The 17,519-nt window shown below is 43.4% G+C and overlaps 1 protein-coding gene across 2 annotated transcripts in view; it reads left to right on the forward strand.

Annotated features, from left to right (window-relative positions):
- BCL9 (BCL9 transcription coactivator) overlaps positions 1–17,519 on the forward strand; it is a 36,628-nt gene that overhangs the window by 13,121 nt on the left and 5,988 nt on the right. The window contains exons 1-7 of one of the 2 annotated variants that reach the window (XM_033146806.1): positions 2,031–2,113; positions 3,948–4,024; positions 6,184–6,481; positions 8,354–8,670; positions 11,802–11,991; positions 13,408–13,504; positions 13,689–15,921. In XM_033146806.1, coding sequence (XP_033002697.1) covers positions 6,429–6,481; positions 8,354–8,670; positions 11,802–11,991; positions 13,408–13,504; positions 13,689–15,921 — 2,890 coding nt within the window. In that variant the 5' untranslated portion in view covers positions 2,031–2,113; positions 3,948–4,024; positions 6,184–6,428. Of the gene's footprint in view, positions 1–2,030; positions 2,114–3,947; positions 4,025–6,183; positions 6,482–8,353; positions 8,671–11,801; positions 11,992–13,407; positions 13,505–13,688; positions 15,922–17,519 lie in introns of those variants that run through there. The other variant, XM_033146805.1, reaches the window with a different exon arrangement.

Raw genomic sequence — 17,519 nt, forward strand, 5'->3', positions numbered from 1 at the left:
GCTTACATCACATCTGATGTTCGTTCCAGTTTCCCAGTTAAAGGGGAGCATTGAGGTTAATGCACAGAAATTGAAAAGGGGTGGTGGGTTGGATCCAGAGAAAAGCCTGTAGAACAGGTTTAGAGGAAACAGGCTTTCCTACCCTGCTGAATGCAATAAGCTGTGGGATGAGGAGGCTGAGGTGGAAGGAACGCCCCAAAATTAGAGTGGAGGTACCTTTCTACTTTGGAGAAGGTACCTCCTCTTGATTTTCAGGGATTTTCCTTCCTCCTCAGGACCCCCACCCACAATTCCTGAACCTTGGGAGAGACTGGTTTTTGGTGGTGAAACCGCAAGGGAATGAAATCAAAGCATTCCTGATATGCGCACTTCTTCAATATCTCTCAGCATAGGGGATTTAGGCTGCAAACATAGTCCTACTTAACTGGGAATAAGCCCCACTGGATTCAGTCAGACTTAATTTTGTGTAAACTTTGTTTCATTGTGCCATTAGGATCCTAAGCTTCCAGCTTTCCCCTCTCCGCACCCTCCTGCCAACCAGGCACAACTGGAACACACAGTTGCACGGTTAAGAAACACACAGATCCCTACATCACTTGCATTTTTCACCAAGCTAACATCTCTACTGCATACAAGCTATGTTTACATGGTGCGACAAATTCTGTAACTTGAAAACTTGCATATTCTTTTTTTTTATGGAATCACCTTTTCCTGGTATGAAATATTATCTATTTTGTGGGAGCAGACAAAATTACAGCTTTAGATTTAAAGTACCTGTTGTGTGCACCTTCGCATTGAAACTTAGTGAGCTGCCAAGATGGAGAGAAACCTGTTGCATTCTTCCCTGTGTGCTGCCACCTTTGCATGCTGAAGTGAGATTAAAAACACTCCTCCGCTATCATTTTTCTTTTATAGGTCTTCTAAAAGCCCTTTATTTTTGAAAAGTCAGTATTAGATAGACATGGCATGGAAGGTCTCCATTGGAGATGTGTATTAATGTCCTCTCAAGGAGACTGTGTTGCAGAAGCAATTAAACTGCCACATAGCGGTACTTGGAAAACACAGATCATATAGACTACACTTCCAAGTCTGCATGCCTCATTGGTATATTTTGTGGATGCTGAGGAACTGTATGGGAACTGTGTAATATGGACTTTGAGCATTTGCAGTCCAGGGTGTGTGTGTGTCTGTCATAATGTATTTTTTATTGAACTATTGACAGAAGTCTCTGCTTATAGATCTTTATCATAAGACATTGTATGTCAGAGATATCAACTCTTGGCCATTCATCATCCAGTATTCTTAACAGTTGCTTCTGCCCAACTCAAACTCTATTAATCATCTGAGAAAAGAGGTACAAGATCATCTTAGGGTTTGCCACTGAGTGGGAGCGAATATTTCTTCTCTTTGTGTGCCGTGGAACCTTTATTCTTAGTCTGCCGTAAAGGAAATCTGCAACTTCCAAAGTTTGCATGATGTAATTTTAACTTGTCATGAACCAGGGGTTTTGATTCATAAGAGAGAGTGGCTTAATATAGCTGCCTCTTCAAAATTTTGAATGAAAATAGCACATCCAGTGGCTAATACATTTTTCACCTGAGGGCTGCATTGTTGGTTAGCCACCCATCTGAGGGCCACATGCCAGCCATGGGAATGCCCTGTGCATACTGAATGTGCATGTGTGCACGCTCACCCAACATACAGGCACCGAGCACACTCTCAGACATGCCAGCATACACACAGCCCTTTCCCCTACTTCCAAGGCAGAGCTCCACAGCACTGAGAGGGGGAGATAAAGTGCTTCAGAGATCAGTCTCTTAAATAGCAGGCAGAGTCCTTTATCTGACTACCTCTGCCCCCATAATAATATAATAATTATTATTCATACCCTGCCCATCTGGCTGGGTTTCCCCACCCACCTATTACTCCAGTGCTAAGGTCAAAGGAGTTAGTGGGCAACTTCTGCAGTTTGCTGTGCTGGATCTGGACTGCAGTTTAGTCACTTCTTTTATTCCTTGTATACTTGGCAGGATGCTTTTACATGTGTGTCCGCACATTTACCCTGACTCCAATTCTCCACCCAAACACTCCTGTACAGAGCAGGGTGGGAGAGGTAAGTACATATCCTGTTTAGGTTCAGGGCTAGATGAGCCTAATCCAAATCTAGCAATTACTAGTTTGCTGAGGTTCAGGCCTAGTTGAACAGGAAGTTTAACCATTTTGTGCTTTTCAGCTTCTCTATCCACAACTGCTCACTGGTCTCCAATTTGTATTTTCTAAATCAGAATCCTCTAACCACTACCATTACTGATACTAATGGTCTTTTCTTGGAGCCCTCAGTAGATATTGCACTTTGCCATGTAGATCCTGCTCACTTGAATTGTGTGTGATGGTTTATTGCTGGGATTGAATATAGTGTTGGGTTGCATTCTGCTTTGATTCCAGTAAGGTTTCCAGCTTCAGCATGAGCTGCTCTATCCATCTGTTGTGGGTATTGCTGCTGAAATAGAAGTGGGTTGTCATATTTGTGCAGATGCACTGCATTCCTATTTGGAATGTGGAAGTGCCTCTTCTAAGGTGTGAACTCTGTGCATTTCCATCTTTGATTCATCAGTGTGCCATCTCTAGACTCCTCCTCTGTCTAGGATCTGTTTTGATAAAGTTTTCTTTTGTAGACAGACACACTCACTCCAATGCACACAGTCACCGCACAAAAGAGAGCAAGACAAAGGAACAAAATGAGAGAGGAAGGACAAAAAGGAAGATAGGCAGCCTTTGGTTTCAAAGGGTATTCCAGCTATTGTTCAATAGCTTGGCTATGAGTTGCCTTCTAGCACTGTAGAATCATTTCCATAGCATATCTTACAGATAACAGCAACTCTCTGTATCTTATAGTAGGTGGAGAAGACAGTGATGGAATTGGAACATAATACAAAAATGCTGAAAATACATGCAATATTTAAAAATAATATTCACCCAACCTTTCTCTAGAATTATGCCCCAGTTGGGAAATGCCACAACAGGAGGCCTAGGTCATAATCAAGTTTTAGATCTCTTCAGAAATTGCATATCAGTCACTGAAACTTGGCTGGCACAAGTAGGCTGTAATATTTTTGTTTAATCAGCTACAGATCCAGGGATGACACATTTGTGATCACCCTTTCAATAGCAGCAGCATGAAGGATCTATCCTGTTTTTTTCTGTGTGTTTTGTAGCTCAGACCTGGCTCAGAGTGTCTACTTTGGATTTCAATGGATCTATGTAAAGAACATAACAATTCAGAGTTGAATGTTGTTCCCATTAACTTGGGCAGAATAGATATTAAATGGCTAAAAGAGGATCGTAACTGCTGGAACAAGTATTCTGTTCAAGGCAGTAGACTTCTGTGCCCCTCAAGCATTCTTTACTTACCACTACATCTTTAATTTTGAAATGAGGATTGTGTCCCTGTTTCCATCCATCTCTCCCATCATTTGGATGAGATGTTTCTTCTGTTTCAGTGCAACTTGTTGAGCAATTGCCTCCTTAGCAGGTCTTTTGTAATATACCTTGTCTACCAATCCTTAAACATCAGGGCAGATAAGCTGTCAAGTACTGTATGCCTCCAGATGCAGTGGGAGGAACACAATGTCATGCTGTTAACAATGTTTTGTCAGTGCAAGCATTTCTGCTTGCATGATAGAACAATCTCCCCTCTCTTCCCCTTGTGTGCTGTTGTGGGAGGGGGTCTCCCGACACACACCTCGAGCCATTGAGGGGTGTGGTGGGGCCCCCCCTGTTGCGCTACAGGAGACTCTGTTTAGGCTTCCAGTAGTGGAACTGGTTAGTTTTATTTGGCCCTGTATTTCCAAAGCTGGGTGGGTGTAAGTCTTGTATCTTCTTTTGCTTTGGGCAAAAGTCTCGTTTTGTTGTGGATTTTGCTTGATGAAGCTTTTGTCTTATTTCAGGTGATATTTTTGTCTACAAAGGGCTTCTGAACCCATTTTCAGGATGATCTGTACAATGTCGTGACACTGGAGTTCTGGTAAGCTGCCTTTAGAAACAAAGGGAACAGGCCAAAAGGCTTGCAGAAATACAAGGTTCCCTACGTTATATTGAAGAATGAGCTACAGAAATTGCTTTTAATAATGGTCTGCTTGGCTGTAACATTTGACAGCATAACATTGTTGGCATCCGTCTGTCTCGAGAGACAATGGCGTGTGCCTCCAGGGATGAAGTCAAATGGCTGTGGTGTTATACTCCCGTATAATAAGTATATTATAAAAAAGAACGAATGGACCATTGATGTCCTGATTGCAGTGAACTCTGCACTTTGGGTTGAAAGTAACTTTTGTGGATTGTTTCTTCTGAGACAGTGGCATTAACATAAATGAGGCTGGCAAAGCTTGCTTTTCTGTAAGACATGTGCCCTGTCCAACATGTCCCAAAAGATGACTTGCATTTTAGCTTCATTAACCTAAAAAATAATAATAAAATTTGCCTTTTGGGATTGATAAGTGAAATTAGTGCCCATTATATTGGGATGATTTGTAGTAGACAGGAGTGTTTGAATTCATCTCCTGCTTCATATTCTGTGTAGTCTGCTATGCTCTTTTGTCTTCAGTGAAAGCATTGCATACCATCTTGTGTGAGTGTTTTACGGGTGAAGGGGTAGAAATACAGCCTGGCTTACATCAGATTCAGATGTGGCACATCCAAAATGTTTAAATAAGCATGCCTGTCCACTTCTGCTAAAAATGCTTCTAGAAGTCTCAGTTTCTCAAAACCACTAAGTCTAATTTGTGGACATTAGCATATGCTCTGAGGCAGAATGAGTCCTGTGCTCTCACAATAACTCTGTATATGGCTTATGTAAAATACAGTCCTGTAATGCAGATTGGATTGTATTTCTTATAGGTTCTTAGGCATCAACATTAGTAATAGCCGTCCTATGACCTTATCTGAAGTTTAATTGGCACATTCCTCTCCTCGCAGTGAGCAAAAATAAATCTTAAAAAATCTCTGTTGCCTTACATACATCCAGTATGGGGATCCTTTGCCAAATTTGAAGGACTTCCTTCCTTTAGACTTGGAAGCATTTGAGGAAGGAATGGTAGAAGGAGGAAAAGAACTTAAATGTCCTGATGCTATCTTCTAATATTAAAATACGTTGATGCTGTGTCATATGAGTGACAAAATTCAGTATTATGACTTATTTCATATGAAAAAGCTTGCAGTATGTTTCGGCAGCACAAAAGGGTTTTTTGCTTTCAAAATATACTGCTGTTTCAAAGAAATCTGACCAGTAAATACTACTTTCTTATACTTTTACTTTCTTCATAGCTTATAAACTTATGAATTATGAAAAATACTTAATTTTAATATTATCATCCCGTGTTAGAGGTTGGTAATCTAATTTTGATTCAGATACAAAAATTATTCTGATATAAAAACTGTGACAATAAATTGAATCTGATATAAAAAATTTCCAAAACTCTTCAGCATGAAGAAGAAAAACATTTTAGACTCCTTTAGTAATAGTAGTGATGAAAAAGCCTTGTGTTAAAATCTGCTCAAACACCATAATGTTTCTAACTTTTCACTTAAATGTAGATTGAGACATAGTATTTATGGACAGTAGTCTAGAAAATTGGGCCTAGCAACTTTGACATAGGATGCTTAGCACTTCGATGCAGTAATTTTGATGGTTGATACTGATTATTCAGAAGTCATGAAAAATATCCCTCCTCCCATTACTATCTTGTGTTTCACTAGGGTAATTGTTACCTGTTTTTAAGATGTGCTAATAATTGTGTGATCTTCTAAAAATGTTGCTATATCTTTTTGCAGTGATGTGGCCTGCGTAGTATTTTTAGAAAGCTTGAACTGATTGATACGAGCAACTTGCTTCTATACACATAAATGTGTTTGTACATGATCTTGGATTGGAGTACAGAGAAACTTCCTCCCTCTCATCTGTTAGATCTAGCGCACCTGGTTGTTGCTTACGTAGCTAATACCGGAAAAGCATTTATTTTATAATCGGAATGTACATTCAGCTTCCATCTGGTTGAACTTTCTCATCTTGCCCTTCCAGTTAAAAAGGTGGAGAAAAAAAGGCCATATACTGATCTCATTTAGTTCTAGATTCCTCCCCTTTTTAATAGTCTTTTTTTTTTTGTTCTTTGACTGGGTTTGGTTCAGTTTGCCCTGGAGATGCGAGACTTCCTCACAACAGCAGGAGTCACACATTTGGAGAATGCTGGAGCTGCAAGAGGGAAAGGCCCAGTGCAACAACAGAGAGAAGCAAAAAGGAAAAAGACAAGCAGACCGACAGCACTGAGGAAAGCAAGGGACAGAAAGTGCTTCAGAACTGCCAGCAGCAACAGAGGAACTTGACAAGAAGCCCCCCCTCAGTGCTTGTGGCTGTGTGCTTAGGATTTCTGTCAATGCATTCCAGTAACCCCAAAGTGAGAAATTCCCCATCAGGAAATGCCCAGAGGTAAATAGCATATATATTCTCCCACTCTCTGTGCGTTTTCTCTAGTGGCATTATGACATGAATGGCTATTTGCCTTCTGTACTTTAATTGGAGCCCCCTGTCAGTGCTATTCAAGTTTATTCTGATACGGAGAATTCTCTTCATGTGCTGGTTCTCTCTGCCTTTATATGATATTTCATAAGAAATTACAAGTTTTTGCAGTCTCTTTTGAGGTTCATGATTTTGTAGTCACTTGTGTTTTCTTGTAGTTTTTTGCCCCCAATGAGCATCTCTGGCACAATCCTCTAATTTGACAAAACAGCCTTTGAGAGGGTGACAGTTTTGACCATTCCGCTTGACAGCACACAGTGCTTCCACTTCCATTTTACGGGGAAGGTAAATATTGGCACATAGAGGAAGTGTTCCCATGTCACTTCTGTCTTGGTGTTCAGGGGGGAAGCATATTCCTCGTATAGACGGAACAAAAACATTTCCCCCCAAAATAAGTAGAAGTGCAAAGAAACATCCTTAGAACACAAAATTTGAATGGAAATCGTAGTTATTTTGCCTGAGGTAACCAGATCTCTTAATTATTATTGTTTTTGGTTTATCTCACACCACTTAGGACAACTTACAACATAAAAAAATCCAGTTTCATGAAAATGGTAGAAAACAATTGCAAAAGAGGCAGAGTTAGCAGTTTAAAAATCATAAAAAGCATTATCTGCCTCATATTATAAAATCCTTCGGGGGGGGGGGGGACAGTTATTCAGTAACTGGCAAAAAAGCTGTGTAGGATGAATTTGGTAATCTGGTAGTTGACATGGAACAAGTCCTCTCTCATGTCATCCAGCCAGACTTCTACCTTCAATGGGACACAGAGAAGGGTCTCTCCTTATGATCTTAGGAATTGTATGAGTGGAGGGGATCCTTGAAGTATCCTGGACCTAATCCATTTCAAAAGAATTGTGCCCAGAAGCAAATTTGTACCCAGTGATGGGGCAGGCGGGTTCCTTCTCATCTTTATTGCTGTTTTTTATTACATTGTATCTGGGAGCTGATTCATATCTTCTGCCACTCACATACATCTTACAGCTCTTTCAAGTAATCTACGACTCAAAGAAATTGAGTGATCTTACAGACCAGCTTCCATTACCAGGGAGGTCTACCCCTGATCTGGTGTGTTCCTCTTCATGCAAGTTGGCTACATATACACTGTGGCTGCTGACTATCTCAGTTCTGAGATTCAGCTCTTTTTATTCAACATCTTTTCCCCACATCTACAGTGCTGATGAAATCTAGTTCAGTGCTATTTTACAATATTAATTTGCACTTGTTTTCAGAAAGAGGCAATTTTTGCCTCTAACATCAGTTGAAAGATAACTGATGCGAGCATTTTTAAAACTTACATTCTGCTGGCAGGTAATGGATAGAAATTCAGAGTTGTGTATAAATTCAGTTGAACTTTCATGGAAAAACACCCCCCCACATACACACACAGTTGAGCTGTGTTGTTTGAATCCAGATGGGTGGCATTGTGAACTTTATGGTGCCCTGCTTATTTGCTTTGTGCTGGTCTTAGTGTGAGGCATGTCTTTGTACATAGAAACCATTGTCTTTATTGACAGAAGTGACAGAGGTACATCCCCATGTGACTGACTGGTTCCTAGGATCTGGGTAGTTGCTGCCTTTCTCTGTTTGCTTAAGTAGTAATACCTCAAGCTGGATAATAAGGCATTTTTTAAGATAGCTGCTGGACAATATGCATGTGGATGAATTTAACTTACTGGTGCCGGCCACACACTGTAAAATAAGCTGAGCTGGTGGCTACTGCTGTGTATATTGGCATTCTTATATCTTTTATTACAAATCTTCCCCACCTTTCTTTTCCAGTAGTCCCAAATCAAAGCAGGAGGTGATGGTCCGTCCCCCCACAGTGATGTCCCCATCTGGCAACCCCCAGCTGGACTCTAAATTCTCCAACCAGGGTAAACAGGGGGGCTCAACTGGCCAATCCCAGCCCTCTCCCTGCGACCCCAAGAGTGGGGGCCACACACCAAAAGTGCTCCCAGGACAAGGAGGAAGCATGGGGTTGAAGAATGGGGCTGGCAATGGTTCAAAAGGGAAAGGAAAGAGAGAGAGGAGCATTTCAGCGGACTCATTTGAACAAAGAGATGCTGGGACCCCCAGTGATGAATCTGAAATCAAAGGTATGTGTACATGTGAAGGGGCAGAAATATGAGTGGGTGTCAGGTTTTACTGAGAGCCTCTGTGATTTTTTTAAAAAACTTGCTCTGAACCCTAGAAATTGTACCAGCCAAAATGAGTCAGTTCTGTATATTGGCATGAAGGAAGATTTTTGACAATTGGATTGGAAGACTTGGAAAAAGCAGCTCCCTGCCAAAGCACATGTTCTGAAACTTGTCACAGTGACCCCCTTTTAAACTAATAGTTCCTCAAGTGTAGAAAGAGGCAAACAATTTGTCTTTTCAAGAGTGTTTTATTTGATATGCTTGATAAGAAGGCATGCTGTGGTCATTTTTGATATGTGCCTAGCGCTGGGCCTTTCTTCCGCTGTAGGCAAAGGACTAATTTCTCTCAGGAAGAGGGTGTCTTTTCCATAGGTGTAAATGCAAACACCACACCATAAAAAGGCCCAAGCATCATTTGTGATTGACATGATCTGAGTGTATTCTGTGCTTGGATATCTCTAGTGAATTATGTAATGTTGCATAAGGAGCAGCCATCAAAATCTGAGCCTGTATTTCTGTAAGTGTTAAAAGAATGGGTTTAGCTTTGCTTCTCAAAAATGACACAATCTGTTGTTTGTGTGCAGTATATTTAAGTGGGTATTTTTGTTTTTTTCATTGTGTTGACATGTTAATTTCATGGATACGTTAATCCACTGAGACCCTCTTGGGATAGAGAGGGTTAAAAACCTCATTAGAGGAACATTAGTCCCCTTGGAGAAGGCCTATAAGGAAAGGAATAGCTTGTGAAACAAAAGTTGGAGTAGGACAGGTGATGTATAGTTTGTGTTTCATAGGTTGGGAAGAACTAGGTTTATGCTGTGCATCCTTGCCCACTTCAGGATACGATGGGAGCAGTAAGAGGAGCTTAGCCCCCAGAGAGGAATTTTTGCTCTGTACTGCTTGTTTCTGTATATCCCAGCTCAGTAAGGCTGGTCTCTGAGCAGTCAGATATTTTCACAGCTTATAACTGATGGCCATCATTTCCACCCACTTGAAATACAGCTTTGATTGAGGTAGGGAAAGTCTTTCTGTTGTTTCTGTATGGTGTCTTAGACTACAGGAATGCAGCTCTAATATGTCAATCTCAGAAGTTCTGTTTGGAATATCATAGGAACTGTTCATGTTAGTCTTACAAGTGTTGTTGCACTTGTGGAAGTGCTGTTTATGTAAATCACATGTGCTTGGGCCTGTCTTCAGTGGCTTACATAATTTGTGTGATGGTGGCCAGTGTTCTCCACATAAGCACAAATGTGTCAAGCTCTGCTTGAATTCTACTCAGTCCTGAGGCTGTTGGGCTCAAGATATTCACCGGGCCCACTAGCTGAATTCAAGCGAGCTGAAGCATGCAATTATATCTGACCACCCCACCCCACCCCATCTCCCTTTCTTCTCTTTTATTTTACTTTTTGCTTTCCCTTCTCTTACTTGATTGCAAGCCTGCAGGTGAGATTATGTTGTGTATTTAATTTTTGCGCAGCACCTTCGAGTTTGGGGCGCTTTGATCATTACGGGTTCATAACTGAGGATTAGGGCATTTTTTTGGTCCCATCGGCACTTTTTTCAACACGTGGCTTGTTTCTCATTTTACTTGGCTAATTGTGTTTTGCAAAAAAATAATTAAAAAAATGTTTTGTATCACCATATGTGGATCTTGAAACTTTATTACTTTATTACTATGTGGTGTAGACTTCTTGAAGTTTTGGAAATCATTTGAATCTCACTTAGCCTCTGAACCAACCCCCATGTCTCATGTGTTGGGTAATAGCCATTTAAATGTACAAATATTACACTAAATATGGTGAGAAAATCTATACAGCCAAAATGCTCTGGCCTATGCATACAGTGGTGCCCCGCTAGACGAAAATAATTTGTCCTGCGAAAATTTTCGTCTAGCGGGTTTTTCGTCTAGCGAAGCGGCAATGACAGCCGCGCTTTTGCTAAACGAAAAAAAAGACGAAAATTTTTCGTCTTGCGAGGCAGCCTCATAGACTTTTTCGTCTAGCGGGGCAGCCTTCCGCTAGACGAATGCCTTCGTCTAGCGAGTTTTTCGTCTAGCGAGGCATTCGTGTAGCGGGGCACCACTGTATGATGCTTACATATCAGTTTTGTACTGATTTTGAATAGACTCTAGGATTTGACTCTAGTGTATTTCTTGGGAAAGACAATGAAGTGGTGTCAAGCTTCTAAGAACAATCTCCTGTGTGCTGTTGTCATTGTTGGTGTGTCAAGGTGGGAGCAATTGTACTAGGTTAGCCTTACCTTGGTAGAATTTATAGTATGTCTTAAACTAAAACATCTAAACAACTATGGGCAGGCCATCTCAGTTTGAGGCAAACTGGGAAAGTGTTTTATCTAACTGAACAATGTGGAAGGTTCTGTAGCTGGTGGAGGATTCCACACACACTCCTGATTTGAAACCAGTCAGATTTTTTTTTTACAACAGCTGTGGCTGATCTGTGCTCTGCCCCCCGAGATCCCAATGACTTTTCGCATCAATGGTGAAGGGGGGGGGGAGGAACCATGCACAATATTTTTGTGGGTGAAACAGGGTACCCTGATGAGGATGGAGAATCACTCCTTTCCTATTTCAGGGGGGGGGATCTTCATGGATCAGCTGAGGAGGGGTGAAACCGCGTCCTTTGTGTGCACACACATATGAAAGTTTTCATTAAAAGTGTATAGGTTTGCAATACCCGCTGCTGGCATGCAGACCCTGGAGGATTGGCAAAGATGAATGTGGCCCTCAGGCCAAAATACTCTAAAGAGTTTTCCTTGTGGATGTGTGGAAATTGACAAATGTACAAGAGTATACTATGAATGACTGGATTTTAAATCACACAAAGTGTAATAGTAGAAGTTGTGGAGCAAATGGGAGAAAAAGCCTGAAGTTGTAAATGCCAGCTATCAATATTGGGATGGGCATTCATAAGAAATAATTGTCTTTTATAAATGCCAGAACAAATGAATCTTATGGTGGGTGATTGTACTGTATCTAAAATGAAAGTGCTACTAAGTGAGCTACTGAAAGATGGGAATGGAATTTTGATATCTTGTTTGAGACTGATACCTCTCCACTACTTCCGTTTCAGATCTTGGCTCTGTTGACCATGCAAAATCGCAAGAGTCCCAGCATACTACACACTCCTTGGCTCCTTCAAATGCCTCAGCCCCAAGATCTTCCACGCCTTCTCATGGTCAGGCGGCCCCTTCAGAGCCAGGTAGTATGCAGAAGACTCCATCCAAAGTAGTCTATGTCTTTTCAACAGAGATGGCTAATAAGTAAGTGAAACTTTAGTTTACATTGAATGTAGTAGCCACAGCCTCTGGTTCAGTTCTGTTTGCTGCTTATACACGATGACAAGTTATATCCATTCATGGCTTCCACTTGCAACCATATCTGCTTAAATAGGTACCTGTATCTCCATCACATCACACGAGGAAGGGCATGAATGTATGTTCTACGTTGAAACAGAATCCTTCTAGGAAAATGAAAAACCGTGTTTTGCCTTGTGGACAATTTGGCACTTAATTGTGCAATTGTAAAGGGGAAGAAATTGAGGCAGTGAGAGATTTTACTTTCTTGGGCTCCATGATCACTGCAGATGGTGACAGCAGTCACGAAATTAAAAAGCACCTGCTTCTTGGGAGGAAAGCAATGACAAAACTAGACAGCATCTTAAAAAGGAGGGATATCACCTTGCCGACAAAGGTCCATATAGTTAAAGCTATGGTTTTCCCAGTAGTGATGTATGGAAGTGAGAGCTGGACCATAAAGAAGGCTGATCGCTGAAGAATTTATGCTTTTGAATTATGGTGCTGGAGGAGACTCTTGAGAGAGAATCCCATGGACTGCAAGAAGATCAAACCTATTCATTCTGAAGGAAATCAGCTCACTGATCCTGAAGCTGAGGCTCCAATACTTTGGCCACCTCATGAGAAGAGAAGACTCCCTGGAAAAGACCCTGATGTTGGGAAAGATGGAGGGCACAAGGAGAAGGTGATGACAGAGGACGAGATGGTTGGACAGTGTTCTCGAAGCTACCAGCATGAGTCTGACCAAACTGGGAGGCAGTGGAAGACAGGAGTGCCTGGCGTGCTCTGGTCCATGGGGTCATGAAGAGTCAGACACGACTAAATGACTAAACAACAAAGCATTAGAAGCCTCCTGTCCAGAAGCTCCTCTAATGACACGACTGAACGACTGAACAACAACAACAAAGCACACTGAGGACTTCAGATAGAGGGTGGTATAGAAACCAATTAAATCATAAAATAACATCTTCTATAGATGTTGCCCTCTTTAGTAGAGGTATATTACGTTTACAGAAAGAGGGCCTACTGAGTGGTAACCGACGGACTTTGGAATGCCATTTTTAATGGGGTGTGCCTGGCACCAGCAAGCTTTTTGCACCAGGGGAAGACCTTCCCATTTGCCAATGTTTTATAGATTTTAGATGATTTTCTTTTTAATTGTACTTTATCCTGATGTTAGTTCTTAAGATTTTATATTGTCTTGTATCTTGTTTCATTGTGTGAATTTCACTTAGTTTTGTACACTGTCCTGGAATCTTTCTATGAAGAGCGATTAAGAAAAAAGACAGCTAGTATGTTATCAGTTACAGAAAGGGGTGCAGACTTTGGTTGGCTGGGACTGACATGCCCTATGATGTTTCAGCTGCTTGTGTTTGTCTTCAGGGCTGCAGAAGCTGTGCTGAAAGGACAAGTGGAAACCATTGTATCTTTTCACATTCAGAACATCTCTAACAAGGTGGAACGAAACACTGCACCTTTGGTAAGTAACTTAACAGCTGGAGAAGACAGTGTGGGCAGGAGGGGTGAGGTTGCCAGTGGCTTGACTGATTGGTTAAAGCATGATTGGCGAAAGGTGAACTCAGAGCTTGGACTTCCTTATTGTCCTAGAACTAGGCTTCATTTGAGCCATGTGAAATTACTTACTTGTCTTCCTTTTTCTTCAGAACACTCAGATTCCACCACTTCGAAATGATACAAAGCCCCAAGTTCCATCGCAGCTGCCTGCTTCTCAAGAGCAGACTCCTCCCCAGAATGCCAAAATGCAGCAGACTCCACCCATTCCAGTGCCGGCACCAGCACCCAAACCTACTGGCCCTCCATGTCCTATTGAGCAGGACAATCCTGGATTAGAAAGTAAAGTGATGTCAGCAGGAAGTCCTGCAAACTCCACCCCTCTGCAAACTGAAGGATTTGGGCAAACTTCAACCCCCAGTAATAGAGCCGTTAGTCCAGTTTCCCAAGGAAGTAACAGTTCCACTGCGGACCCTAAAGGTCCCAACCAGCAGGTATCTGGTGGGGACCCACCAAATATGGGTGAAAATCCAGATGGACTGTCCCAGGAGCAGCTGGAGCATAGAGAGCGTTCCCTGCAGACTCTGCGAGATATTCAGCGTATGCTTTTCCCAGATGAAAAGGAGTTCACTGGAGGCCAAGCTGGGGCCCCCCCACCCAATTCTGGAGTGCTGGATGGTCCCCAAAAGAAGCCTGAAGGGCCAATACAGGCCTTAATGGCTCAATCCCAAAGTTTAGGTAAAGGGCCAGGACCCCGGACAGAAGGAGGGGCTCCCTTTGGTCCTCCAGGGCACCGAGACATGCCCTTCTCACCAGATGAAGTTGGGCCACCATCCTTAAACTCTCAATCTGGTCCTATAGGACCAGAGCACCTGGATCACATGACCCCCGAGCAGGTGGCCTGGCTGAAGTTGCAACAGGAGTTCTACGAAGAAAAGAGGAGGAAGCAGGAGCAGGTTGTACAGCAGTGTTCTTTACAAGACATGATGGTTCACCAGCATGGGCCTCGAGGATTGGTCAGAGGCCCCCCACCTCCATACCAGATGACCCCAGGTGAGGGCTGGGGTCCTGGGGGCCCAGAGCCCTTTCCTGAAAGTATGACTATGTCCCATTCACTGCCCCCAAGGGGCATGGCCCCCCATCCCAATGTGCCTGGTGGTCAGATGCGGCTGCCTGGGTTTGCTGGAATGATAAACCCTGACATAGAGGGTCCCAATGTCCCAAATGCCACTTCTAGACCCGGGCTTTCAGGTGTCCCTTGGCCGGAAGATGTGCCAAAAATGCCAGATGGCCGAAACTTCCCTCCTGGGCAAGGTGTGTTCAGTGGGCCTGGGCGAGGGGAGAGGTTCCCTAATCCTCAGGGCCTGCCTGAGGAGATCTTTCAACAGCAGCTGGCAGAAAAACAGCTAGGACTTCCCCCTGGCATGAGCATTGAAGGCATCAGGCCTGGCATGGAAATGAACCGGATGATTCCCTCTCAAAGACACATGGAGTCCGGCAATAACCCCATCTTCCCACGTATGCCGGTTGAAGGGTCCATGAGCCCCTCTAGGGGAGACTTCCCCAAAGGGATGCCACCTCAGATGACAGCTGGTAGGGACTTGGAATTTGGGATGGGCCCTGGTAGCATGAAGGGGGATGTGAATCTGAATGTCAACATGAGCTCCAATCCACCAATGATACCTCAGAAGATGAGGGAAGCTGGAGTGGGCCCGGAGGAAATGATGAAAATGCGCCCAGGTGTCTCGGAGATACTCCCCTCGCAGCAGAAAATGGTACCCATGCCATTTGGTGAGCATCCCCAGCAGGACTATGGAATGGGCCCGAGACCTTTCCATCCTATGTCTCAGGGCCCAGGTGTTGGTCTCCGGAATCACAGAGAACAAATGGGGCCTGACCAAAGGACTAACAACCGGCTTAGCCACATGCCACCACTACCTCTGAATCCCTCCAGCAACCCAAACAGCCTCAACACAGCTCCTCCTGTTCAACGTAACCTCGGACGCAAGCCCTTGGATGTTTCCGTCGGTGCCAGCCAGGTTCATTCTCCAGGCATAAATCCACTGAAGTCCCCCACCATGCGCCAGGTCCAGTCTCCCATGCTGGGTTCGCCCTCCGGGAACCTCAAGTCCCCCCAGACTCCATCCCAGCTGGCAGGGATACTCGCAGGGCCGACTGCAGCAGCTGCTGCTTCAATCAAATCTCCTCCTGTTATGGGCTCTGCTGCCGCTTCTCCTGTCCATCTCAAGTCTCCGTCCCTCCCTGCACCTTCTCCTGGATGGACTTCATCTCCAAAGCCCCCACTGCAGAGTCCTGGAATACCCCCCAACCACAAAGCATCTCTTGCCATGTCTTCACCAGCCATGATGGGAAATGTTGAATCAGGTCAGTTGTGCTCACTTTTTCTACCACCCTTTTTCTTCACTATCTTTATAGTCAGTAAGGTGCTATCTTTCCTTTAAACAAACTCTGTTCTGATTGCTTTTAATGACAACCTGATGCACCAGACTTGGCAGGCTGGCTTGTTACCTTTCCGCTCCTAAACTGCTTTGTGTTGGGCACAAGAACAGGGCCTGTAAAGATATTGTCATAGTACTAGTTGATGTATGGACATAGTTGAATTGTGAAGAGATGGATGCACAAACTGATTACTCTCACTAGCTTAGAAACATAGTCTTTTGTATACAGGCTAGTTTGAAACAGGGTAGACTTGGAGCGATTACTAGTGTATCGTGTGTTGGGTAAATGGAGTTCTATTTGCAGAACACTCTGCTAGAGGCAGTTCCTTCTGTAGCTACTAGGGAGTTGAGGGACCTTTTTGAACACCATGGGAAGTGTTGGAGGCCTCAAGGGGGTAACTTCAAAAATTGCTCTCCTTTCCTCCAGCAGGAGCCTCTGCTGGATCTGAGATGTTTCTCAGAAGGGCATGCATGTCTGGATCCAACCTTGTATGCCAAAGTGGGATAGATGTGAGAAACAGCATTTGGTAAACTTTGTGTCATGTGTGGCTTCCTGGGAGGAAGTTGGTTTGTCATTAGATCACAGATTTGGCTGTGAATGGTTTTTAGACAGATTCCAGTTGATTTCTGCAGTGCTTTTTGCCTTTACACAAAATATAAGCCCCTCGCTTGGTTCACATGGTCCTGTTTGCCCTACAGAATTGCAAGTCTCATTTAGTCTTTCAGATTTATAGCTTAAAGTCAACTGCTGTTCTCATCCTGCAAGGTTCCAATAAAGGAAGTCCCCAGGTGTGCAGTGTTTGCATGCAGTTGTTTGAGGGAGCCAGCCTTGGGAGCTCTTCAGTCTGTGAAATCACATTATTCCAGGAATTAGGAAGGCAACCAAGACAACACTTTGACTGCATTGCCCTCTACTGTTTCAGAGTAATCACTGCAATGGCCTGCTTGCCCCCACCCCTCTTTTTGGAGTTCTCCTGTAGCTCTGAGGCCCAGATCTCCAATTGGTTTTACTGTGATAAAACATTTTTAGGTTTATTAGGACCTACATACACTTTATTCTGGACAAATAGTACACATTATCTAAGTTATATTTTGATAAAACTCAGTAAGAGTTAGAAATAACTCTGAAACTATAGAATAGCATTTAAGACCGCATTGAAAAACACTAGATTTGTGTAAGGTCCTTGGGGTAGTTGCTCACGAGTAACCAGGCAAGACACAGACCTGTCTTTTAACAGGTTTATTGTGCATGCTGTTTACAGTGCAGAGCTACAAGTTCATGTTTGTATCAGTCACTCGCAGAATCCGGGAGTGGCCCCTTCTGGCTGTGACCCCAACATAAGTGTTTCGGTATCCGAAATCTCCACCTACCCTCCTTGCATTTTACCCCTCAGTGCACTTGGGGCGCCAGAAATGGCGTGTCTTCCTCCTCGCCCGCTGAGCGAGGGGAGTGCAGGGTCTCCAATATCCCCAGAGCCTCTGCTCTCAAGCCCCGGAGCTGCCTGCCCCTCCCCACTGGAGACA

The sequence above is a fragment of the Lacerta agilis genome, chromosome 4 (genome assembly GCF_009819535.1).
Source record: "Lacerta agilis isolate rLacAgi1 chromosome 4, rLacAgi1.pri, whole genome shotgun sequence".
In the NCBI taxonomy this organism is placed as follows: Eukaryota; Metazoa; Chordata; class Lepidosauria; order Squamata; family Lacertidae; genus Lacerta; species Lacerta agilis.